The sequence below is a fragment of the Triturus cristatus genome, chromosome 1_1 (assembly GCF_964204655.1).
Source record: "Triturus cristatus chromosome 1_1, aTriCri1.1, whole genome shotgun sequence".
In the NCBI taxonomy this organism is placed as follows: Eukaryota; Metazoa; Chordata; class Amphibia; order Caudata; family Salamandridae; genus Triturus; species Triturus cristatus.
In genome coordinates this window covers 3,392,415-3,419,529 of record NC_140579.1, presented here as the reverse complement: position 1 = coordinate 3,419,529, position 27,115 = coordinate 3,392,415, and the positions used below count along the sequence as shown (strand labels likewise).

General features: G+C 43.8%; 1 protein-coding gene across 3 annotated transcripts in view; it reads left to right on the top strand.

Moving 5' to 3' along the window:
- The window catches only part of LOC146869054 (uncharacterized), a 121,984-nt gene that overhangs the window by 80,054 nt on the left and 14,815 nt on the right, over nt 1-27,115 (top strand). Inside the window, exon 6 of one of the 3 annotated variants that reach the window (XR_014979030.1) lies at nt 3,233-4,148. Coding sequence is in view for 2 of the 3 variants with exons in the window: in XM_085646122.1 (XP_085502248.1) it covers nt 3,233-4,095 (863 nt within the window). In the remaining variant the exon portion in view is untranslated. Of the gene's footprint in view, nt 1-3,232; nt 7,772-27,115 lie in introns of those variants that run through there. The other 2 variants (XM_085646122.1, XM_085646238.1) reach the window with 2 other exon arrangements.

The following is a 27,115-nucleotide window of genomic DNA, read 5'->3' as shown; positions in this document are numbered from 1 at the left end:
TGGCAGGGGCATTTTTCTGGTCAAAGGGCATTACCTTGAATTCGAAGTGGCCTCTGGTGTGGAAACGCTATACTCAATTTAGCTACCTCAGTTAGGGCAATCTGCCAGGAGCCTCAAGTCAGTACAAAAGTTCTCAGGAACTTTGCAGTTCCCATCAATGAGCTCATCATCTGAAGGGATGGGTCACTTAATTGAGCCCCTTGTATTCCAGACAGAACTGGAGTTATGGCCTGGTGCCCGGTGGGGCAGCCTCTGGAACCAGCATCACTGGGCTGGACCAGGGACTACTGCAGTGGTCCCAACTCCAGCATCTTGGAGACCCACTCCTTGGTGCTGTCCCTCACCTTGCCTGACCCTCTGTAGATTTGTTTTTGACAGAGGAACTGTCACCAGTGTCCGTATCGTGGGTACACAAGTTAGTAAGCCCAGGGCTGAGGGAGAACCGAGATTGAAACTGTCCCAATAGCTGGCGACAGTCCCTCTGCTGCTCTGGGGTCAGAGTAGGGGAGAGGTTGACACCATCCACTGACCCATCTCTCTCCTTGGATGACACAAGATCAGGGAGAGGTTCCCTCTACTCCATCATCCGTCACTAAAAACGTGGTGACTTTTGCCCTGTACCAGCTACAGACACATTTCAAGCACCTATTTTATATTTATTAACAATGAAATCTAATGACTATGTCAGAATTTTTATTGAATATATTGAAAATGTAATTTTAGTAAGCTGCCTCTGCTGAGCTGGGGACTTCCAAGAAAAGGCCTATTGAATTCTGTCGAGTCTCTGAAGCCACACAGGAGGTCCGCTAAATGGCCCTTAAGAGTGCAACTCTTTGTCCATGATAGAAGAGAAAGGAGATGCACTTCTTCAGGGCTCCTCTCAGGTCACAGATGGCAGGTCCAGGCCTCTTCTGCAAAGCTCCGTGGCCCCACTGGGACAAACCCGCTTCAAATATCCAACCATTGGTTTCAGACCATGGCTACAATTTCAGCAGCAGCAGCCCACTCGAGATGCCCCATGGTGGGGCTACAGGCAATTGAGGAGGAGGACCCATAGGGGGTGTCTGAGTGTCTTGAGATCCACCAGGTATGAAGCCTACTCCTTCCTTTCAATCACCTCGTAGGGCGCTATCCAATGATCTTGGAGGGCCCTGTGCTCAACTGACGCCATCACTCTCACCTTCTGGTCTGGCTAAAACTCAACCAGAGTGACCTTCTGGTCATATTGTTGCTTTGTCAACTTCTGGCTAGCTTCTAAGTTATCAGAAGCCTTTTTCCAGAACGTCTGCATTTGGTTGCAGCAGGTTAGCATGTAGCTAACCACATCCTGAGAGGGCTTCTCTGGAATCCAAGAAGGCTCAGTCCTACTCCTTTCTACACTATTCTATGTATGCAAAGAGTAGGCACAGCAAGGGGACGTCCCACTTCCACCTCATGGCCTCCGGTAGGTCCATACTTATGTCCTTGAGGGTCTTGTTGAATCTCTCATCAATCCCATTAGTCTAGGGGTGATAAGTTGTGAAGAGCATCTAGGTTACCCCACATTCCTTCCACATGAACTTCATGTACATGGGCATGAAGTTGATGCCACTGTCTGACACCACTTGCTTGGGGAATCTCATCAAGGCCCTAGCCACTGCAGGTGTAGTTATGATTTTCAGAGGGATGATCTTTGGAAAGCATGTGGCATGGTCCACCAACTCCTGGGTAAACCTGTTGCCCAGGGCAATTTTGGGGTCCAGAGACCAACAATGTTGATGCCCACCCTCTCAAAGGAAATGCCAACAGGCATGGGAGTCAGGGAAACCTTGAGCTTCTTCCCTGTCTTCCCACTGGCTTGGTAAGTGAGACGAGTCTTACAGAAAGCATCTGAGACTGTCCTCATCGAGGGCCAATAAAAGTGGGTGACAAACCTGTCAAAGCTCCTTGTCCTGTCCCAGATGTCCTGCCGGGATATCCCATGAGCCAAACCCAGTAGCAAGGCCCTGTAACATTGGTGAACCACCAGCACATGTTGCCCCATGCACAGGCTCTTTAGGCTCACTGTAGAGGAGGCTCCCAGTAAATAAGGTGATCTCCAGAGGTGCCATCAGTTGCCTGGGTTTCGGCCTGCCACCTCAGCCTCTCTGGGGTTTAGCAATCGGTAGGTCCACCCTCAACTTGCCATCCAGCAGGCTCAGGCAGATCTCCTACAAAGGCAGTGTCCTCCCTGGTTGGGTCCATGGCCGCCGCCTCCTGCACCTCATCTACCAATAACGCAGGAGGTTCCAAGGCTGGTTTCCCACGCCATCTGCTGTTCCCTTTCTTTGCAGCTGCCTGGACCCTTCTTCCATGCTCCAGGCTCTCTTGACTCTCCTCCCAGGCAGCCTTGCAACACTTCTTGTTGGCCATCTAGGAGTTTGGCCATCCCGTTCACCACTTAATATACACTGTACTCTAACACATACATTGAAGAAAAACCCACTTACTCTGACACTCTCCTGCAGCGTCTGACATGTGTAGTTGCAGACTAGTGATTTGGGGAAGCTGCTCCCTTATCTGGGAGAGAGACTATTTTGCTAATCACCACCAAAACATAAAAAATGCCCTACGTATGAATGACCTTTTCCACAAGCTATGGCTGAAGGTGACTGTGGTTGGTGCAAGCAACCAAAGTTGAAGTGTCTGAACCAAAGTCGTCTTTTTTTGTTAATTGATAATCTATTATCAGGCAGAGGACTAAAGCTGTCCGGGGAGACACTTAAAATATACAGGCGATCCTGTTTTAAAACATTCAAAAGACTCCTGACTAACAGAACATATTAACTACACAATGGCTTTCCCAAATTAACAACCAAGATGTAATCTACTCTGAAGAATCTGATTGATCGAAGTTCTCAGTTGTTGTGTAATCGATTGGCGGTTTTTCAGCTCTAGCCTGCTTAACATCATGCCCATTTTGCACCATTGAGCATACACCAGTCATTGTTTGGACTGGTACATGTTTGTCACTCAGGGTATCCAACACTTGCTTTCATTGGACTTATGGAGTTTTGTCAGTAATAGGGCAGAATAACATTTGTCATTCAGTGCACATGCTTATCCGAGAACAATGTGACATCTTTCTGCTTCTTGACTATCATTGATTGTTTGTCTGTGTTATGACTGGCCCTCTTTCACAGGGGACAACTGAGATGTTTTTTGTTTAATTAAGAAAATATTCTTCCTAATTTATTTTTTCATTCTATGTCAGGTATGTCAAGTATGCTTGTGAAGGAGTCCACTACATGCTATGAAAACAAGACCTCTATTCCAAAGACACTCCTTAACCAATATCGAATACTCCAAAGTGAGGACAAGCACACCTTCTCCACTGATGGTAAAAATACATTTAAAAGAATTGAGAATCATCTACACTATCAGAAATATCATGGACTAAAGAAGCGCTTTCCCTGTACCTATTGTGGAAAGGGTTTTGCTCACAAGTCCTATCTTCTTCGTCACCAGAGAATCCATACTGGTGAGAAGCCCTTTTCCTGTACTGAATGTCTGAAGAGTTTTACTCAGTCGTCAATTCTTCGGCGTCACCAGAGAATTCACACAGGTGAGAAACCCTTTCTCTGCACTGAATGTGGGAAAGGTTTTACTCAGCAGGGAGGGCTTATATGTCACCAGAAAATACACAAGGGTGAGTTTAAAAAACCATTTCCTTGCTCTGAATGTGGAGAGTGCTTTGTGTACAAGTCAGATTTTCAGCGTCACCAGAGAAGCCATATTAAGAAGAGCTTTGATTTTAAATTAGACTTTCAACAAGACCAGAGAATTCAAAATGATGAAAAGCCATTTGCCTGCACTGAATGTGGGAAGAGCTTTACTCTCAAATCAACACTTGAACGCCACCTGCAAATCCACAGGGGTGCAATTGAGAAACCCTTTATCTGCAGCGAGTGTGAGAAGAGATTTCTCTACAAGTCAGATTTAGAACGTCACCGAAGAATCCACACTGGTGAGAAGCCCTTTGTGTGCACTGTGTGTGGAAAAAGCTTTATTCAAAGGTCAAATCTTGGACATCACCTGATAACCCACGAAGAAGCCACTTTCATGCAATCATTATGAAAAGATGTTTCATCAGTGCACATGTTTTAAACATAGCCAGATAATCCACACAGGTGAGAAACAATTTTCATGCATTGAATGTGTGAAGAGTTTTATCTATGAAACAGACCTTTAGTATCATCGTAGAGTTTACATGGATGAGAAGCTATTTTCTTGCACTCAGTACAAGAAGAGCTTGGTGAATAAATGATCTTCACTGTCACCAGACGTTCCATGGGTGATAAGCCATTTGCATTCACAGAATCCAATAAGAAGTTTGTTAAAAAGGACATTCTATGACCCTAGATTGTCTACACAGGTTGGAACCCTAGAAGTTGAAAGATCGTTTCACAAAAGATATCTTCAACATCACAAGAGAATTTTCACGAGGCCTGAACTTTTAAAACGTATTCTGAACTTCAAATGAGTATTCATATCAATTGACAGTTTAATCCCTACACCAGTGATGGGAAAATAAGTTGTAGATCTGCGTTGTGTTATTTACTGCTTCTTCAGTTGACGTTTATTTGCCTGATCGTTTATAAATTCTCACCTACTGCCACCTATCTGAGAAAGCTAGTGTGGAAGGGAATAACTGCATCTGGTATTTCCTGTAGTTGGAACTGTTCAATAGGGATCGGCTGCACTTTGCTTATTGAGGAAAGTCCACTCTTTGTTGTTTTTATCTGAACTAAGTGCTTCTCTATATTTTTGTTATTTCTTTTAGCCTGGGTCTTACTTAATGTCATTTCTATGGTGGTCAGCAGTAAATATATGAACCTTATCTTTCCACAAAAGGATGAATTTGGACTTTGAACATCTCTTTTAGGCCATGCTTAGTAGACCTGGGTGGAGTTTCACTCCGCAGAAGTCAGCGAAGTGCTAGAATAACTCTGCTGCGCTGTGCGGAGTTCCATAAGCGGCAAAGTCTATTGAGTCGCACTGCTCCCACTGATTTTTTTGTGCTGGGAGTTTGTCCTGCGCTGTAAAATCAGCACGAATGGCCCTAGGCATCACAGCAGCGGGCGCTGCTGCTTTCTGCCTCTTGAACAGACATTCTACTCGAGTGGCAGATTTCTCAACGTGAGCGGCCGCCACCAGCTGCTAACACCTGCGTTGAGGAATCTTGCCGAGAGGAGGTATAGCGCCCAATTTTTTTCTCATAAGCGCCTACCAACTTAGTGTTGACACGCTCCAAAGAGAAAACTCCGCTCTGTGTCACCTCACAGAGTGTTTCGGAAGTCCGTGCAGAACGTGGATTGGGCAAAACTCCGCTGGTGTAGTGGAATTTTTCGCCCACCCCTAATTGCTAATCATATCTTGGGATATGATACTTAACTTTTTTGTTTGAATTTCCTATGAATTTGTATGGATTTTTCAAATATATATTATTGTATGCTTTTATGGCTATACTATTTAATGTATACAGAATAAAGATTATATGATCTGATGGGAAAATAATTTTATAAAAAATGTATTTACAGAATCGCTAGAGAATTCCCCAAGGAGGTTGCAGCTCTCTCAGGGCCTGGCTGTAAAAAGAGTTTTCTATAGTACGAGAAATGCTGCACTCAAAAGTGCTGCACTCAAGTATGTTCTTTCTGTGCAACAAGTGTGAAAAAAGCTTTATTCAAAGCACGTGTGCTCTAACACGGAGGAATTCAGACAGGAATGATGCTCTGCTCCTGCGCTGTTAGTGTGTGATCTACACAGGTTGCTCCCTATACATAGATTTTTAATATGTGACAGCCCGCTTGCCCCTACCAAATCACTGCCCCTTGTGCTGTGCTGTGCAGCCCACCTGATTCTGCCATGCTATTGCCCCTTGTGCTACGCAGCCCACCTGCTCCTGCCATGTTACTGCCCCCTTGTGCTGCACAGCCCACCTTCCCCTGCTCTGTAACTGCCCTCTTGTGCTGCACAGATCCCCTGCCACAGCCATGTTACTGCCCCTGGCGCTGCGCAGCCCATCTGCCCCTCAACAGCCATCAGCATTGAAGCTAGGCTTCATGTGAACATGTGGAACCGAGCCCAGCACCTGCCACATGAAACCAGCACTGCAGTGTTTGAATGATCAAGAAACGTGAGGTTTCAGCAACATTTCTAGGGCTGCAAAAGCATTTCACCTTCTTTTAGTACATAATTTTTTTATCATTCTGGCTCCTTCGTCCCAACTTTTCCAATGTGAAGTGTTTTTTAACTAAACACATACATTTAGCGCCCTGGACCTTACTGAGAGCTCTTGGCGTGAGGAGAGGATCCCGGACATTTAGTGACAATTTTGAGAGAGTAGCATTGTGAAAGAGGCTTGTCTTTTAGACCCCGGACTTAACCTGCACAGTTGTTATATCTGGCTCAGCCGTGTAATTTCTTATCAAGCGCCTAGAATCTCAGTCACCCAGAGATCCCCATGGGCAGCAACAGGATAGAGACAGGTCAGCCCAGGAGAGCCCTCTTGGCCAGTCACAGAGTGGAACAGTACAATGCGGGCCGCAGAGTAGAGGAGTCATCGTGAAACCTCCTTTGTACAGGAGAATGAATCTGGCTGTTAGGAGGGGGCAGACCTGGAGGAGGAGGCACAGTTCACACCAGTGGAAAAAGATGGTGTGGCCATAACACAAAACTGATTTGCACTACTTGTGATAAAGTGTTGCATCTTAGTCACTGCAGCAGTTCGTACATAAGAGCAGAGGAGTGTTACACCACTCCCATGCACTGCTGCAGAAAGCATGTAAAATAAAATGGTAATAAAATCAGTTTATCACTATTTTAATTTTTACTCTTTCGAACGGAGACTCTTCCCAGCACCACAAGGTAATTACCCTTCTAACCGGCTCGGTTAAAGAGCTTGACAACGTATTCAGGACAGAATCCTTAACTTAGTTCACTCTTCTCCCCTTTTTTAGCTGTATTAAAATAAGCTGTGTCCTGGATTGTTTAAATCAATCACGTGACCCGCGCTATATGCGCGGTTACTACGAACTCAATCTCAATAGCGCCATCTCTTCGCCAACCACAAACTGAATCCCAAACAGAGTTGGATATTGTCATCAACCCGGGTAAGTCGCCATACCCTTCCTTTAGAACTAAGGACCCTTTGCTATACATTCTTGGGAACCAATGTCATTATTTAATTTTCAGGTATCGGTGTGCCATTCATTGGACCCCTTGAGCACCACATGATTCTTGTTGAGGTGGGTCCTTTTCCCTTGATGTGTAGACATTAAGTAATGGTAACCCTCATAGGTACCCGTTTTAAGTTCCCTTGTTTTCACTCTATAGGGTCTACTCTCCCTTCCTTCCCCTGTCCTGAGGAAGATCCGCATGGCTGAGGCACCAAATTCCCTCGGTTGCCATTAAGTCAGATCGAAACGTCGACGCTATCCCTTCTCGCACCTGGACCATCCTCCCCAATTCCCCTGTTCCAGCTTAAAAATTCAAATGATTTTTAAATATGGCCAGGTAGCATTGAACTGTTAATTCATTATCAGTTTTTGTACATTTGTGTAAATATATGCCACTTATCTTCTGTTTTGAAAACTGTGAGTCCTCTTGACTCCTTCTAACTTTTTTTAGCACCCCTCTTCTACACGTTCCCTTGAACAATTTTCTCCTCTGCTTTCCATGACCCTCTAAGTTTTGTTTAAAATGTTTTTGTCTTTTACTCATCAAATAAATATTTTGTAATATAACATAATTTTGTCTTGCACATCATGTTTGTTTGGTAAAATTGATGATTTATATACGTTTTGTGAGCTGACTATTGCGAGCTCTTAATAGTTTGCAACTGTTCTTATGTATGTACCTGAGGTCACAGTGCCTGATGAGGTTAGAATCATTTTAAAGTCAGGGTTATTTGTGAAGTAACAGCCATGAGGCGGCTGCCACAAATTAGGTCAAATGCACTAGTGATGTCAGTCACTGGTGAAGTCACAGTTGTTCTTGAGGTCACAGCAATTGTTGAGATCACGGTCACTAGTGACATCACAGTGATTAGGGAATTCAGTGGTAAAGACGATTTCACTGTAATTAATTAGGTAAATAACTAGTGAGGTCATGGTCAGTGGTGAATTCTTAGTTACTAATGATGTCACAAGTCATTGGAAGGTCTTTGCCACTGGTGGGTTTACTGTCTACAGTGGATTCATTTTGGGCAGCTGAGTACCAGACTGCACAGACCATATCCAGTTTCCAATGACTTGTGACATCATTAGTAACTAAGAATGACGATTCTCCAATTCTTATGCAGAGAGAATCTTGATTTCATTACAAGACCAGAGGCTACCATTATGCAAATACTTTTATTTGCTGCCCAACATGCAGCCCTTTAAAGAATGTAAATACATCACAAAGAGTAGAACACTCATAACATAACTAGTAGCCACTGTATATTCCAATCTTCCTCTTGGGCTGCGATGACACAGGCGTAAAAGGAGGAGAAAGAAGTATTCTTAAGCGTTGTTATCTGAGGAGATAAAACCAAAAAACGCACTGTATAGTGAATGAAGTATGAGCAGATGAAACACAAAAGATAATGAGTAATACATCAGAATTGTTATAATATATTTAATAACATTATATTGATGATATACAACAAAATAGACCCGAACCCCTCAGGGAGAGGAGGCTGGGATAATGTTACTCCATCACTGCCACAATGGCGAAAAACAATCTGAGGATGGAGAGGATGCCCATGCGCACTGTAGTCCAGGGGAGGAGTCACCTATCCCAGGATACTTCGAAGACTCTTCCAGGACAACAACGTGCAAACATCCGGACCCAACACTAGGCGGCGATCTATGCACAGATATGAATGTCAGCAGCCCTACATGCCAAGAACAGATGCATACTGGTAAGTAGCATATTCATAACATAACTAGTAGCCACTGTATATTCCAATCTTCCTCTTTTGTTCGCTGCTCTGACACAGCTAAGTACTCTCTTCATTTATGGCCTTTCTTATTGACTATATATAATTACTTGACATGTTAATTATCTAATGGTTTAAATTATTGTAACCTTTATGTCTAGGGTATTATTTATTGACCCCTCTTTATGCCTATGCTTACATTTATGCTTATACTGTTTATTTGTAACGTTTTTTCTTACAGTAATTAGACAGGTGTTATGTGTTATAACCCAAACTTTGTTTTTCAGCCTTCCCCTTTCCAATTTATGGTGGGGAACAATGTTTAATTCACTTTATGTACATCGATCGCCTCGCGATCGTGGCATTTGCCTCAGGTAAGTCTTGCCATTAATCCCACAACTCCCGCTTGGCGGGGCACCTACTCCGCGATCTTAAAATTGCTCAATACGCGATGCGGTATCATAATAAGTAAAGGAAAGAAGAAACCCGCATTTACAACACCTCTGTTGGCATTCGACTCCCGCGTCTCTTAGCAACGCGCTGGGAGACGCGGGAGCGTGCCTACTAATTCGTCATTTCCCCTGGTTACGAATTTCAAAACGGTAAACTTACGAGCCGGAGCCTCACACGAAGCCTTTTTCTTCTTTTAAAATAGCGGAAAGACGATTGATATCCTCTTCTTTGAACCGCTAGTGCCACCTTGTGGCCTAATTTATTAACTTTAATCCTGGGTTTCACCTGATTTACTCTCTTCATAACGAGAGTTCAAATATATCTTTGTTAAAACGAGGAAAAGTCAATATTATATTATTGAAAGAGAAAGATCTCATTAGGAAGACTTCTGTAAGTAATCCTTTCAAGAATTTTTAATTTGATATAGAATTGTTTATTTATAAAATCATTACAATGAATAATGAAAACAATAACCCAATGCAATCCCCTCAGGAATTGCTGGGTGATAATTTAAAAAGACTGATTGGTGAAGAACTCAAGTCTTCACTCAGAGATGCGGTCGATGCCGCTCTAACCAAAAGAAAGAGAACGCCTCCCACTGAGGAAACCTATTTCTCACTTTCGGATGGAGACTCCTCTTCTATATCAGACCCTAAGAAAAGAGGGAAAGTTACCGAAAAAAAGAAGCATACGAATGAGGCACCTACCCGTGCATTTGTTATTGGTAGCCCTCGCGCTACAATAGATTTTGGTGCTCATAGCAGCACAAAAGAAAGATCCCATTACCTTGGGACAGAGAGAAGAGTTGTCCATAGCGACATGAAAAATGAAGGTAACCTTTACGGTACAAATGAAATTGATGACGATCCGGAATCTCATATCTATGAGAATCAAAATATAGATTAATTCTTTTTTGATCCCCAGGACAGCTTGGAGGATCTTGATGAGGATATTAATAATCCCTCCACCTCATCATGCATTGTCAAAGACCCCATTGGTGGGGAAATGTTTAATCCAAATGGTATTCATCACCCCCGGAGTTCAGAATGGTGGCCAATGGACCACGTCGGGAAATACCTCTCTCAGAGAGTAAGGAAATTTAGACAGAGATGCACGCAATCTCATGCGTAACGAGTGCCCTCGTCCCTCCTCAGAGGACAAGATTTGCAACACCCCTAATTTGGACACCGAGATCATCACCTTTCTATTTAAATCTGGAAGAGATCCTAGGAAGGGTATAGAAAAATGCCTCAAACCGTGTCAAGATAAACTACTTGACGTGCTTGGCCCATTAACAAAGATTCTTGATATGACGGAAGAGGCTAGGATCAACAATACACCCATAAATGTTGAACGGCTAAGAGGTTGGTCCCAACGAGCAATCTGCTTTGTTGGCAACGCTAATTCTAACCTCATTAGCGAAAGAAGAAAGGTTGTCCTCTTAAGAATAAACCCGAAGATCGCAGATCTTTCTACCAAAGAAGACATATGTGATGCTAAAGGGTTATTGTTTGGGGAAAATTTCGCACATTCACTTGGAAAGTACGTATTCAACTTTAACGCATTCAGTAGAGCGCAATCTAACATGCGAAGAGTGTTTGGTGGCCGTGCAGTTTTTGGAAGGGCTGATAGGAGGGGACAGTCTATCAGCCGAGGTTTCTACAGGTCCCATTTCTATCCCCAAGACGAAAGAGGCTCCTTCCGCTCCAATAGAGGCTACCGCTCGTACTCAAATTTTTACCCCTCAAGAGGAAGGGGATCAAGATCCAGGAGTGGCAGACCCAGATCCACCAATCAATCTTATCAATGTAAGCCAGAAATATCTTTCATCCTTAAAGGTGGCAGGGAGACTGAGATATTTTGCACACAATTGGGCGCAAATTACTCAAGATCCTTGGGTATTAGAAACAATTGTTGGGTTCAAAACAGATTTTTGGGAAGTACCCTTTCAGGAAAAAATTCCAAGTGAAATGACTCTAGACATGGAGAACTCAAAACTTATAGAGCTGGAGATTTCCCAAATGTTAGAGAAGGGTGCCATTGTAAGGATCCCTCTATCAGAAATGCAGGAAAGCTTCATAAGTACCATATTCCTAGTCAAAAAGAAGGACAAAGGTTGGCGTCCCGTTATAAACCTAAAATATTTGAACAACTTTCTGACATACAGGCACTTCAAGATGGAAGGTATCCATCTATTAAGAGACATATTACAAGCAAAGGATTGGCTAGTAAAACTAGACCTCAAGGACGCATATTTTACGATTCCCATGGACGAGGACTTTAGCAAGTACCTCCGTTTTACATAGAAAAGGACTCTTTATCAGTTCCAATGTCTTCCCTTCGGGCTTTCCTCAGCACCTTGGTGTTTCACGAAGGTCCTTCGTCCAGTGGTCTCTTATCTCAGAGAAAGGAGTTCGCCTGATAATTTACCTAGACGACATCCTCATTATGTCTCAAAATCCTTTGACTACCCAAGAACATCTAAAAATGACAGTAGACCTACTTCAGAACCTGGGCTTCATCATAAATCTAGAGAAATCCATCATGAAACCTACACAGGAGTTAGAATTCCTGGGTTTTCAAGTAAATACCCTCCTTTCAACCCTAATACTTCCACAGAAGAAGGTGACGAAAATAAAGAAATATATTTCCGTTATCCTTTTGAAGGACTTAATTCATCTCAAAGACCTAGCCAGGGTTCTAGGTCTCCTTTCCTCCTCCATCCAAGCTATTTCACCCGGTCCTCTCCACTACAGGGGTTTACAAAGACTAAAAGCTCTAGCCTTAAGAAAAGGTCTTTGGTACGAAGACTCCGTTCCCCTCTCGGAGGATGCTCGAGAAGATCTTCTTTGGTGGGTAAAAAATCTTCAAGCATGGAACGGAAAAGCGATTTTTGTGAACGTTCCAGACTTCACTCTAGAATCGGACGCGAGCACTCGGGGATGGTGTGCTCGCCTAAACAATTTGGAGACCGGAGGGAGGTGGTCCTTACTAGAACAATCCCTTCACATAAACACTCTGGAAATGTTAGCAGCTCTGAATGCTCTTATGAGCTTCAAAGAACTTCTAAAGAATTCCAACACATTAATCCATCTAGACATTTTTTCTGCAGTCTCTTATATAAATCGCCTAGGGGGATCGAGGTCCAAGAATCTTTCAGATATTGCCCAAAAGATCTGGTATTTTTGCTGGGATCACAAAATTATTCTCAGAGCAGAATTCATTCCGGGAACTCAGAACCTGAGAGCAGACTGGAATTCTCGTTATCTCCACGACTCCAGCGATTGGAAACTGAATCCAGAGATTTTCTCTTTGATTCAAGAATTGTGGGGTCCCTTCCAGATAGATCTTTTTGCAAACAGATTAACCCATCAACTTCAGACTTATTTCAGTTGGAGACCGGACCCAAATGCATCAGGGGTACATGCCTTTCTCCAATCCTGGACCGGAATAAATGCTTACGCTTTTCCCCCTTTCTCATTGATCCAGAGATTATTATGGAAAGTAAGACTCGAGCGCTCCTCAATCATCCTTGTAACACCGTTTTGGAAATCACAAGTTTGGTTTCCAGGGGTTATGGAGTTAACAGTGGATTTCCCACGTTTAATCCCATCATCACTCGGCCTCCTCCAGGGCCCAGACGGAGAAGAACATCCTTTGGTTCTAGAAGGAAAATTGAACCTTCTTGTCTGGAAGATATCAGGAATTCAGGAAGATATTCTGAACTTTCAGGAGAAGCTAAGAGCCTTTTGGAAGACTCATGGGCACCTGGAACAAGGAAGAGGTATTCAGGTGTATTGAGAAAGTGGTCTTGCTGGTGCTTGGAAAGGGATCTGGATCCCGTACAAGCCTCTTTACAGCAGATAGCCAACTACCTTGCTTATCTTTTTGATTCAGGGCTCTCATATAGAACGATCAATTGCTACAGATCAGCAATTTCTTCAGGACACTCCTTGATAAATAACCTTGCTATTGGAAGCAACCCTTTAATCAAGAGAGTTATGAAAGGTATTAGATTGAGGAGACCTCCTAAAGCCCGTTACAAATCCCTATGGGATGTTAACCTCATCTTTAATTTATTTATTTCCTGGCCTTCCAACGACCTACTTTCTCTTTAAAGAACCTCCATGAAATTGGCGACCCTTTAGTGCCTCATCTCCTTTAGAAGAATATCAGACATTAAAGCTCTGGAAATTTCTAATAGATTCTATTCGTCCGAAGGTGTTCATTTTGACATCTGGAGAAGAACTAAAACAATGTCAGAATCTGTCTTTTATCCTTTCTTTCGTGAATGTGAAAGACTCTGTGTTGTAAACTGTATGAAATGTTACGATAATAAAATTTCTACTTTTAGACCCGCTAACAGCGATCAACTTCTCCTGTCTTATGTTAAACCCTTTAGACCTGTCTCTTCAGCCACTTTAGCCAGGTGGGTATGTCTGATTATGCATGAAGCTGGTGTAGATCTCTCTAGATTGGGAGCTCACTCCTCTCGAGGAGCTATGACTAGTAAAGTATTTTGGGGCGGAGGCTCCCTTCCTGAAATACTTAGAGTCGCAGATTGGTCTAATGCTTCTACATTCTCAAAATTCTATTTGAGACCGATAGAGCATGTTAGCAATGTAGTCTTACATGGCTTTAAACATGCATAATGGTAGCCTCCGCGCTCTTGTAATGAAATGACGATTCTCCAATTCTTATGCAGAGAGAATCTTGATTTCATTAAAGACATACGGAGGCTAACATTATCCCACCCTCCTCTCCCTGAGGGGTTCGGGTCTATTTTGTTGTATATCATCAATATAATGTTATTAAATATATTATAACAATTCTGATGTATTACTCATTATCTTTTGTGTTTCATCTGCTCATACTTCATTCACTATACAGTGCGTTTTTTGGTTTTATCTCCTCAGATAACAACGCTTAAGAATACTTCTTTCTCCTCCTTTTACGCCTGTGTCATCGCAGCCCAAGAGGAAGATTGGAATATACAGTGGCTACTAGTTATGTTATGAATGTTCTACTCTTTGTGATGTACTTACATTCTTTAAAGGGCTGCATGTTGGGCAGCAAATAAAAGTATTTGCATAATGTTAGCCTCCGTATGTCTTTAATGAAATCAAAATTCTCTCTACATAAGAATTGGAGAATCGTCATTCTTAGTTACTAATGATGTCACAAGTCATTGGAAGGTCTTTGCCACTGGTGGGTTTACTGTCCACAGTGGATTCATTTTGGGCAGCTGAGTACCAGACTGCACAGACCATATCCAGTTTTACTTTTAGACACTTCCAAATGAAATGGACGCAATAAATCACAGAAACACCAAATTTTCAAAGAGAAGTACACAGCGATAGGGGACGGTTTAGGAAGCAAGTCACCTTTATCACGGTACATGTTTGAGGTGAGCTCCTGGAAGTCGCCACCAGTGTGCCTTGATTGTCTGTGATCATGACGAGGCGGTTTTTGTACGAAGTAAAATATTCCAGGAAGCTCTTCTTTTTAAGCCACCAGTAGCTTGGCCATCATCACATATGGGCAAGGGTTTTGGGGAGCGTGAGCAGCCGGTGTTGTGGTGGGAGGCTTTCATGCGGGACTAGGATATATAACACCACCAATCCCTCAAACCTTTATCTCAGCCCCACACTGAGAAGTGCCCCTTGCAAACCTCTGAGTGGGTGCCGCGGTAGCAGTGACTGCCTCTCCCCCAATCCATTAAATGAATCTGTAAGATGGCGGGCACAGACAGGAAGAAGGGGAGTCTCTGAGCACTTGTTTTCAGACTCCTTCGCACTCGTATGAAGGCACTAGCACAGAAGCTTTACCCCACACGATGTATGGCACAACACCCCATCCCGCCTTAATAACACACATGGTGCACACAGGACACTTTAAGAGCTCCAGGTCACCGAGAACTTTCTACATTGCAAGTACATCGGGCGACTGTACAGAGGCGGCAATAATAGAAGGGTGCACATGTAGAGTGCGTTTTTATGTATGTTCGCATGACGCCGCACCATTTCTACATGTCACTAACCGCCGCAGATTATTCAGTCCATTTCTACAATCACAGCAGAAGGTGCTGACAATCTCCCACCAGAGTAGAAACCTGTGCAGACATTTCCAGGCTCTCTCCTCCGTCCGGGCCTGGAGTGGGGCAGGTACAGATATGGGGTTTGAGGGGTTGCGGATGGGTCTGAAGATGAAGACAATTGCACAGACAGACAGGGGTAAAGTAATTTTCATTTATGCATAATTTCATTACATGTGTATATATATATATATATAAATACATCATTCTAAAAAAGAAGTGTTTAATATAAAATAATAAAAAGATAAAAAGCAAATGTGCCAATATTTAGACTTGATGTGCAGAAATATGCCATACTATGCAATTTCTCATGTTATGTATAGCTAATAATAATTTGTTGTCAGCAAATCATAGCCTTTTTCTATGTCTTTCAGTTCAGGATAGAGTCTGATGGAGTCGATATTATTACATGTCTGCAAGTTCGTACACCCCGTTCATTGAATAAAACTTTCAGCATTGATTGTCGTTCTTGCGTTAAGGCCAGGCGTACAATATGTATAATATTTTCATTTCCTGATTTACACAGTCTGCAGATCAAGTCCGATTTTAACTTATTCCATCTTTTTCCAATACATTCTCCTGGGGTGCGACCAAGAGGGTAATGCATAAAATCAATTTTTGAAGAACCGCGACCATTCTGCCTCTAAATACATTTGTTGCTTATGTGTCTTATATCCGTTAATCAAAGACCGGACGTGAGATCTAGAAGCCAACATTTCTTTATCTTTAAGGAGCGGTAATTTCTTTACAGAGATGTTTACACTTTCTTTTGAAGATTGCTTGTGAAAATGTATTTTACCAGAGAGATTGGATTTCTAGGTCTTCAATTGATTGATTAAGATAAGTACAGGTGGGCGCATCCTTATTCTGTTGTAATTCCTGCCACACGGCTTGGCATTGTTGGTTTTTGGAAGATTACTTTATTCTGTACAACGTTTTTATTTAGGCCCCTTTTCTTGCAATACTTGATTAACTAATCCGAATTCCAATCTTATCTGAGCTGGAGATGCATTTAGAGGAAGATGAAATAATGATCTAAACACTCTTGCCGATCCAGTATTAATCCGGACGGCATCTCTCCCTCGAAAAACTTACTTTCACATGTAATGCCGGGTATCGGTGTAGCTGAGATGACTTTCAGTACAGAGGTGATGCTTGGTCCAGCTAAAGTTCTTTGTAGAGATTGAAAGGTCAAGGTAGTAGCTTTTCTCTGCAGATATTTCTTGTGCTGTTGGAATGTGGCCCTATCATTGAATAATACACCCCGACATCTGTAGGTAGAAGTCAGCTCCAGGTGTTTCCACATAGGAACCAACTCTTCCGTTTTTTTTTATTCTACCGCTAACTTCCATCACCATTCATTTCTTTAGGTTGACTGTCATGCCATTTATTATAGAGTAAGAATACAACTTATCGATTAGTCATTGTAGGCCGAATTTTGGTCTGACTCATCAGGATGACATAGTCAGCATACAAAATCTGCATAGTACCTATTTTTGGTGCATGGGAAGTTATTTTATTTAGTTCAAGATTGAGAGATCGGCCAAAAACAAATGAAAGAGATATGGGGCCAACACACATCCTTGCTTTAGCCCAGTGGTTCCCAAACTGTGCGCCGTGGCTCCCTGGGGAGCCGTCAAGCCTAGCCAGAGGAGCCGCTCACCAAGCACTTTAATACATTTAATGTTATGTTATGTTATGTTAACAGAACTTATAAAGCGCAGTGTATACCTGGAGGTGTCTTGGTGCTAGTTCAGCAATCGTAGGTGAGAGAAAAAAGAAAGCCTACAGATTAAATAGCCATTTTTAGGTCTCGCTGGCGTTGCAGCGTGAAGCGCTGCTGCCAACGAGAACTATTGTTGCCGTGATGCCTCTCAAGGGAGACAGACCGGGCACGTGCAGCGATCGGGGTCTGTGGACGCGCTTCTGAGACGCGCTTGTTTTTAAATGGTCGCACGCACGCTTCCTGTGCATCTAGATAAAGACTTGACCGCTGAGAATCCACTTACAAGATGGCGCTCATCAACGTGGTACGTCAGCACGATGCAGGGCTTGTGAGCGCGCTGCAGGTTGAGAGGAGAAATTTTCCGATTGCAAATATGATGCGGTTGCGGCTTCCCTCATTAAATTTAGTGTCTTACATTCGCGGTATGAAGCGCAACTCACTTCTCCATCATTACGCTAATTCTCTCCTGTCGTGTTGAGATCACTGCACAGCAGACGTCCTTCTCGCATTGGGTTCCTTCGATGAAAACCCGGCAACACCAGAGATAGTTTAAGTATTTTTTTCTTTCAGCCACAGCTACTTTAAAGATGCTTCTAACTCCGAGGATGCTTCCTTCTCTCTTACTGCTACGTGCTTGCTCTTAAGGTCAGGTTTCAGCTTGCTCCTTCTTCTTTTTGCATTTTCTATGTACACACGTGGGCTTCTTGGTGTGCTGTTCTGTTCAGCTCGTCGCCATCATTGTTAAGTAGACTCCGAAGCTATAGTAGACTTGAGAATAACCTTCATCACGACAGGAACAGGTTGCCGGCCAGAACAGAATTGCCTGTCAACTGTAAAAACGGGCAATCAGCTGGCATTCTAGAATGCCAGCTGATGACAAGCAATGCAAGTGCGAGGGCAGTGACGTGCGTGGAGGGGTACGGGAACCTACAGGGGACAAGAGGGGTTGGGAGGAAAAGCGCAACACTACAGTTTGTTGTTCAGACTCCTCGCTTCTGACTTTGCTTCATGACATCCTCAGATGGCCAGTTTGAACAAAAAGCTTTATTAAAAAAAATCTCCAACTGCTTTAAGAATGATTTCATTTGTAAAACTCAGCGAGCAGTTCTTGTAACTTTTGTAGAGATGAAAATAAAGCCTTAAAGTTTTGCCGTTTCCAAAATGTCACAGTGCACTACTGAAACATCTCCGATTTGGAGTTCTTGATCTTTATCGCTTCAGAAGCATTTGTTATTATTGCACTGTGCCTGCACGTTTTTTTAACATAAATGATAACTAAGTAAATTGTAGAGCACTTTTACTGCACCCTTTTCCTTCCCTTTCCAGGTGATAATCATTATCCCACGTATTTGAAAGAGCGAGTTTTGTTTGTTCGCATTTATAGAGATGTATCACAATCTGTTATGTAGCAAAATCTTAATACAACACAAAATAAAGCCAATAAAGCCATGGCGCTTGCTTGGACGAGTCTTTAATATGCAAGATATTCTTTTATATTACCTTACTGGCTCGCACGAACCTCAAAGTGCCAATATTGTGTATTTGAAGTACGTACTGTATATTCTAGAAGGAGGGATAACTGTTAGCTACACAAATCTTGCTGTATGGCTCTCTCGCACACACATTTTCATAAGCCAAACTTCCAACTCAGTGCCCATTGTCTTGACAGCCTAATGCCCATCTTGTTTATATTGCGGAACACCTTAATTTTGATTGATATTTATTTTAATTTTTATTTTTTTTACATTTTACTCATTAGGAATACACCTTCCTGGCTTTAGACTGGTGCGCAAAAAAACGTTTCCCCCATCATAAACTCTCCAGCACCATCCGCTAGTGCCACATGGATCTGTCGGCGGGCAAACCTGTGTCTCATTTACTCTTTTCTATGCGCTGACAACTGGACCGGGAATAGTGTAGTCCTTATTGGACTTTGGATGCTCTCCGCTGCGTTTGTCTCTCTATTAGTCAAGTCTTACAAATGGATATTGAATAGAAGGCAATTCTAAAATTTAAAGATTTACCTAAGAATATCAGTTTGAGCAGTGCATAGGCGGGGCGATCAATCAATTAGTTCACTATGCATACAAATTATAAGGAGTAAAGCAAAGAGCTAATTAAAGTTCCAGTGGAAATCCAGCATAAATTTGCTTTTTAAGAATGGGGAAGGATTTTTCTCCAATATGAATGAATGAAATTACTTCTAATAGTGCACAGCTACTCACAAAGAGTGTCCTGGCGCTTTGGTTAAAAGTCAGGATGGAACCAGAGAACCAACACAATGCTGACACGACTACAATCTGAAAAGCAATGTTTTCAGCACCTTTTTAGGTCTCGCCTAGGCAGCGTCCATGCGTTGCTCTAGAAAAAAAGACCTCTTGGAATCGCTCTGGACTGACTTCCGGCCTATGGCTTGCTGTTACGCGCACCGGCTCGTGAGTACGCGCTCACCACTAGTGGGACGCTGCAGCTGCATTCGCGGCTGTGCTTGTCATTGATTTGTTGTTCAGACTCCTCAGTAACCTTTTAAGTGCTAAAATACAAGGAGAGCATATGGAATTAAAAAATGAACATGGCTTTAAAATATAGCAGTGAGGAAATTCTAGAAATTGTTTAGTTTTTAGTACTCTAGTTCAGTTGCTGGGGCATCAAATCTCCGTTTTTTTCTGGCATCCTACAGTGCGGTTTGTTTTCTTTTTCTACTAGTTTGCTGATGCGCCGCGGGAACTTAATCGCAATTTCAGCTCCATGGAAATGTAAAGGCTGTTTTCCCCTCAGGTACAGGGTGCATTTGATCTGCTGGGTAATACGATGGTAGAGACTTGCAGAAGAGTCGTTGAATGCTACAAGGAAATCAATTAACAGGGACCTGAACGGAAATGTCTGCCACACAGAGAGTTATTAATGTTCTCTCTTTCTCTCTCTTTGTCTACGAGCCTCTACATGTTTTTCAAACAGGTTGTGTTCTTTTTTGTCTCAATAAAATGAAATGGTTTTCGGATAATAGCCTGAGCCTCCGTACAGGAGGTCTGTTAGAAAATAAAATTGGGAGGAATAGGTTTCTTTTTTTAATAACACAGTTTACTGAACTTATATCAGCCATGCAGAGGGCAAATGAAACCAGCAATGGAATAGCAAATAGGTCTCGCCTTTGGGACCTTATAAATGTTTAGCCATGCAACAGTTGATGTTGTTGCACCAAGGATATTGGGCTGCATAACTAAACACTTATAAGGTTCCAAAGGCGAGACCTATTGGCTATGCCAATGCTTTTTGTTGTCCTTGAAAGCAATCTGCAGCACAGTACCCTTACTCGTGTGCGCTTTGACTGTTTATAAAAAGCTTTGGTTGTGTTTGTTGTGATATTGTGATATAGCATATTTTCATTATATGGTTTATTCTGAAGTGTGAGTCAGCCCATGGGAGTCGATTGTTTTAGGTTGAGCCTAGCGGCAGCGTGCATGCGCTGCTCGCTCTGCGAGGCATGCAGTAGTCGAGTATGCTGTTGAAGCCTCGCCTACACTCCCATATTTTTGATTGGCTGGTGTCATTGTCCTTGGTAAATGCTGGCTTCCGATTGATAATGAGGCTTGTTAGTCGCCATTTGTTACCTCGCATGAGGACTGGATCTTTTACTTGTGGCGTTACATGGTCTCCTTCATAAGTCGGTAAGCACTATTTTTTTTTTTTTTAAATAATTTATCGCCCAGGCCGAAAGGGAGAGTTTCTATTCACTAATCGAACAAGCTCTTGCAATGCAATAGGTATCGCATTAACGCGAGTTTGAGCTATTGACATTGCAAAAACAATGCCTTTTATTTTTGTTTTCGTTTTTAAAACATAAATTAAAGGCATTTTCATTTACAATTCCAATAGTTTAAACTTGTGTAAATGCGAGACCTATTGCATTGCAAATGCTTGTTTTCGGGAGCTTCCTGAATTGAAGAAGAGAGGGAGGTGACCTAATGTGTAATGGGAGGAGATTTCATGATTTGGAGGCTCCAGCCAAGAAACTGCTTCCTCCCCATTTAGATTTCCTGTATCTAATGGTGTTTATTTTGAACGAGCCTGATGATCTTAAGTTCCTAGTAGGGGTATACCGAGAGGGCTTTCTTCAAGAAGGGAGGTACAGAGCCATGGAGGGATTAATATGTAGAGAGACTTAAAGTTAATTCTATTCTTTACCTTCAGCCAGTGGAGATCTTTCAACGCAGGGAGAACGAGTGATGCTTAGGCAGTCCCAGTAGAAGTCTGGCTGCTGAGTTCTGAAGCACTTGCAGTTTGTTAACACATTGGGCCTGGAGACAGTAAAAAAAAGCCATTGCAATAGTCTATTTTGGCAAGTATTAAAGTAGATGGGACTGTCTTCCTGACAGTGGTGGGAAGAACAATTAGTATTGTCTTAAGTATTCTTAAGCTGTTGTAAGGTGAAGAGACCACCGAAGTTATTTGTTTACCTAGATCTAGACTGTCATCAATAATGACCCCCCAGACTCTTGGCCTTATTTGTAGGGCCAGGAAGAGGTCCCATTTCTGCAGCCCAGCAAGATGCTGACCAGAAATTAGGGTTATTACCAAACATGCTCACCTCGGTTTTCCCGGCGTTGAGCTTAAGACAATGCTTGCTCATCCAAGAGTTATTGTGTCTCATACAGCTCTGGATGTGATGACTGGTGTCGTTAGCATTGTTTGAAGCAGAAAGCACGATTTACATGTCATCCGCATACGAGGTGAGTGAAAAGCCGAAGGATTGGACAAGCCGGCCCAATTCTGCAACATACACGTTAAAAAGAGTGGGGCTGAGCGAAGATCCCCCGGGGAGACACAACAAGGTAGGCAAAAAAATGCAGGGAAAAAGAGGATATTTTAAATGCGTTTCCGCGGTCAGAAAGGAAGGATGATCGTCATTTTAAGGCAAGATTTTTTTATACATATTGCTTCCAAACGATGCATAAAAATAGAGTAATCCACTATGTCAAATGCCGCTGATAGATCTAACAGGATCAAAGCGGCTGATCCTTCGTCGTCCAAGATAGACTTAAGTTCATCAGTATCCTTGATCAGGTCCATCTCGGTGCTGTGTTGCGATCTGAACCCGAATTGAGTGGGATCAAGGCAGTTGTTATTTTTGATGAACTGGTTTAATTAGGTATTCATAACCTTTCCGATTATTTTGGCGGGGAGAGGAAGTCTGGAGATGGGGTGGTAGTTGGCTGGGTCTACCGTGTCCAACTTAGTGTTTTTTTAAAAGCGGCAGAATGGAAGCTTGTTTCCGGATCGATGGAAAGATGCCTGTTCTGAAAACGGTGCTAAAGATGTTGGTGAGGTTGGATCCAGTGATTTCAGGAACAAGCTTAAACATTGAAGGTGGACAAGGATCATTTGGGGAGCCTGACTTAGTGGTTAATACAATGTCTTTGATTTGAGCTGTAGTCACTGGGAGAAAAGTGTCAATGACGGCCAATGCCGTATCGTTGACAGGATGACCAGCCCTTGTGCGGTGACAGACTGGCAAGATAAGATTGCAAGAGTGGTCAAAGATTTGATCAATTTTACTCCTAGAGTGCCACGCAATCCTGTCACAGTAGGACTGACTAACCCAGTCACCTTTGTTGAAGGGTCTGTTGGCTTCAGTTAAACTAATTAGACTTAAACGCATGATGTTGATGATCTGTAAGCGACATGCCTAAAGCTGTAAACCTAGTGCTTAATTGATGGCATGTTGAGGGAGATGACCTCCATATTTCACTGGATCCCCGTGTTCCAACACTCCCAAAGTAAGCAGGAGATGCCTGATTTATTTTCTTAGACTTGTTGTAAATCAAGGCAGAATGTGATTAAGCATTTACTGAAAACATTAATGCTTCCCCTTTTGATCATGTTTTCTTCGTTATGTTGACCGAAGTCCGGACTCCATTTTGTATTGGCATGCTGCCATGTGTTCACCACGAGGAGAGTCCGACCTCTGTGTTAGTTGCTCTTGTAATCTGCCTAGCAACAGTTTATAAATAGCTCTCTCTTGCCCGTCTGGCGCATGCCCAGACTTGACCACATCTGTTATAATTAGCTTTGCTTGACCATGTCCTTTCGCGGGCTCAAGGAGTGTGTTGGCTCCGCCCATGTATTGATTCAGTATCGAGAATGACCATAAATGGTAATGTTCTTCGGCCTCATGTTGTATCCACCCACTTATGAGCCCCTCTGTTGTGTATAAAAGGGGACTGTGTACGAATGTTCTGTGTGCTACTCCATGCAATACTGAAGAGTGTTGTGTGGATTGTAGGACCACCCTTAAGGGTTAATAAACGTTGTCTTTGTACTTTGCAGTTTCCGTGCCAACTTCCTTATAGATTCCGTTACAGGAGAGCGAACCCTTGTTCTTGCGGGCCTAGCTGGGGCCTGTATTCATCAATTGGCGCCCGTCACGTGGGGCTCATCGGCGACTCGGATGCTCGAAGGACTGGTCGCGACGAAGGTGAGGAGTTTGGCCGGGGACGTGATCACTGCCAGCGGCGTCTTAGCCCTGGCATCCCGAGGTTTTTCTTCCTTCCCTTCCGAGCTGACCGTCTGGGTGGCGCCGGTCATCGACTGAGACCTCTTCTGTCGGTCCTGCCGTGAGAGCCGTTTGGGCGATTGTGGAGCTTGGCAGTTGGAACCTGGACTCTTGATTGGTAAGAACCGTTGTACGGTACTTGCTCCGAGTTTTGAAGCCTGGGTTGGCTATTTGAGTTTTGATTGATGATGACTAGTCATATTTTGAATTTGCCTTTGTGAAAATATATGCGTTGCAACACATATAGGCAGGTAATGTGGAGAAATTTCTCCAGGAGCTGTGTAAACTCTGAACGGCGCAACGATTAAGTGCCATTTTCTTTATAATATTGCATATTTTGCATTATTCCTAGCATGCCTGCTTTTAGCGCACTCCGTAAGTGGTGCTGCTGTTTTGGAAACCGGTTGAACCTCGAGGAATCTGCTCCAGCTCCCCCAGAGGGGACTCCTAATAGGGATATGTACGTGAAGCATGGTCTTTCTTCCATAATGTACAGCACGCTATGGAGGAAATACACGAGGAAGGAGCCTGAGTTGCGATGGCCTTTGTATGGATCGTTTGATATACGTAAGATTGAGTATGTGGAACAGTGTATGTGTAAGCGACGTGCTCGTCAGGATATGTTTGAGTGTGTGCGATTATGGGTGAAGGAAGTGCGTGAGCGAGAGAAACGTGAGAAAGCGCTGTTTGATAAAGAACAACGGAAGAATGACCATGTGCGAGCGCAGGAAGCGAAGCGTCGGGAGGACAAAGAGCAAACGGACAGACAAGAGAAAGAGCGTAGGCTACAGGTTTCGGGTCAATATGTTGTTCGCCAGCCACTTTATCCTGTCCTTAATAATCCTGATGATGATTTTTATTTACTAGATCGCTCTCCGCCCCCTTATGTTGGCGCATCTGCTCCACGGTCGCAAGATTCTGACCCGGTTTCGGGTAAGGTAGACACACGGTCCATGCTGTCGGCCGAGCAAATGGCTGAGCTTCGGACACTTTCCTTCCGTGCGCTTAAAGGCAAGGTATCCATGGAGGACTTATTTCAGACTTGGGGGCAGTGGCAGGAGAGAGATAAAGTGTATTTTCTGGGTCATTTCGCGGAGGAAGTGATTACTGCTTTCCGAAAATATTCTCATGTTCTTGAGCCTGACGAAGTGTCTTCGGACGCTAGAGCAATACGTAACGGTGCTTTTTCTCCCTCTAAGGCTCCTGAGGCGGCTCGGCGGCTGTTCGCCTTGCGGGACGAGGTGCTGGCCCTTCGAGAGAAAGCACGTCAACAGACGGAGGAGGAGAAGCAGTCGGATTCGTCTGCAGCAGGGGGCCACCCATCCGCCTCCCAGTCAGATAAGGATGACATAGTGCATGCTAAACCAATGCGAGAGGCGGCGCCTTTGTATGTTCCTCCTAAGGGAGCAGGGACTAGCTCGGATATTAACTCCGCCGATGCAAGGGGATATTTTGTATATAACTGGGTTTACACTCCATGGCATAGGGCCGATGTTATGGCACTAAAGAATGCGTTGCCTGACCCCCGCAAGAATCCAGCGGCCTTCTATGAAGAAGTCGAGGGGGCCTTGAATTCTTGCATTATGACCTTAGCGGATATAGACCTGTTCTTTGGCCTTATCCTACCGCCGGATACGTGGCGCTCTGTCCGAAAGGTAGATGATGCGGTTGCCTTCAAGGCCCGGTGGTCTGACCTTGAGGATGAGGATAGGGAACGGAAGCCCGCACAGAAACCACCCCAGAATATTTTAGATCTCCCTGCGGCTATTGTGGCTAAGTTGAAGACGATTATCCCCCCTAAAAAGATTGACTGGAACATGTTAACTGCATGTAAGCAGAAAGTTGACGAGTCAGTTGCGGACTTCTTTACGCGCTTTGAGGAGACGTTTCATGATTTTAGTGGCCAGTCGCTTACTGACGACACGGGCCGCCACCTTTTCGCGGACAAATATGTGGCTAATCTGCTACCGGCAGTTGCGGCCCGGTTAAAAGCGAGTGAAAGTTCTTGGTCCTCCGCGACACCGACGGCCCTTCTGACTATCGCTCAGTATTATGAGCGTCAGGAGCACGAGGCGCAGGGCCAGGAGGAGAAGAAATCGAAAGATCTCAAAACCAAGGTGATGTTAGCACAAGTATATGGCCCGCCCCGACGGGGTAATAATAATAGAGGAAGGGGCGGATCTTATGGTCCCCCTACGGGCCGATCTGATTTGAATAGGAACCAGTGTGCGTACTGCAAGCAGTTGGGCCATTGGGCCAGGGATTGCCCAGCGTTGCGTGCTTCGCGTCAGGGGCACACTCCGGGTGGCCCGAGAGGTAGAGGGGGCTTCTCGAACTTTAGAGGGAATTCTAACGATAATGTCCGTTTCGATACTGCCGGGCGGCACCGAGATGGCTCAAATGTTTTTGATCGCCAGCACCAGTATTATGTATCGGACATCGATCAATCGGGATATCGTGATTCTCAGCATGCATAGGAATGCGTTGGATGGGGGTCCGAATCAGTTGAGGTGCCGGTCGATCAGACGGGTCCTTATGTATCGGCTGAGGTTTTAGGTTCTACTGATCAGTTCCTAGTGGATACAGGAGCGACACGTAGTGCATTGTCTAGGTACTTGGTTCCGGGGGCTCCCCCATCCGGCTCAATAGTTACATCGGTAGGGTTTGATGGTACACTCTCCCGAAGCCCTCTTTCACAGCCCCTTACATTTCAGGTTGATTCTTTTTCTGCGCCCTGTCCGTTTCTGCTTGCTCCATATACACCGGATAACATTATGGGCCTTGATATGTTAAAGTACTTTAGGGCTACAATCCGCTGCTCCCCTGAAGGTGTGAGGGTGATCTTAAATGACAACTATCCCAGGTCTGGGCGGATGTGCACGATATCAGAGGATGCGTTGTTGGCTACCCTCCCCCGAGCTTTATGGGCGACTTCGGACACAGATGTGGGACAAATGGTGATTCCTCCGGTCCACATTAGTGTCCAGGAGGGGGCGGTGCTACCACGCCTCCCGCAGTATCGTATTTCCCAGGAGGGCGAGGAGGCTCTCATACAGATTGTGCAAGACTTGATAGCAGTAGGGGTAGTGGAAGAAGTTCCCTATAATGTCTGTAACAGTCCGATTCTCCCAATTTTGAAAAAGGACACGGATGCAAAGGTCTATCGATTCATAATTGATTTGAGGGAGGTAAACAAGATCGTGATACCTCAGTACCCGGTGGTTTCTGATATCACGACGTTGCTTACCTTGGTCCCGCCTACGGCGACCATGTTTTCAGTGATTGATTTGAAGAATGCCTTCTTTTCCATTCCCATTCACCCTGATAGCCGATTTCTTTTTGGGT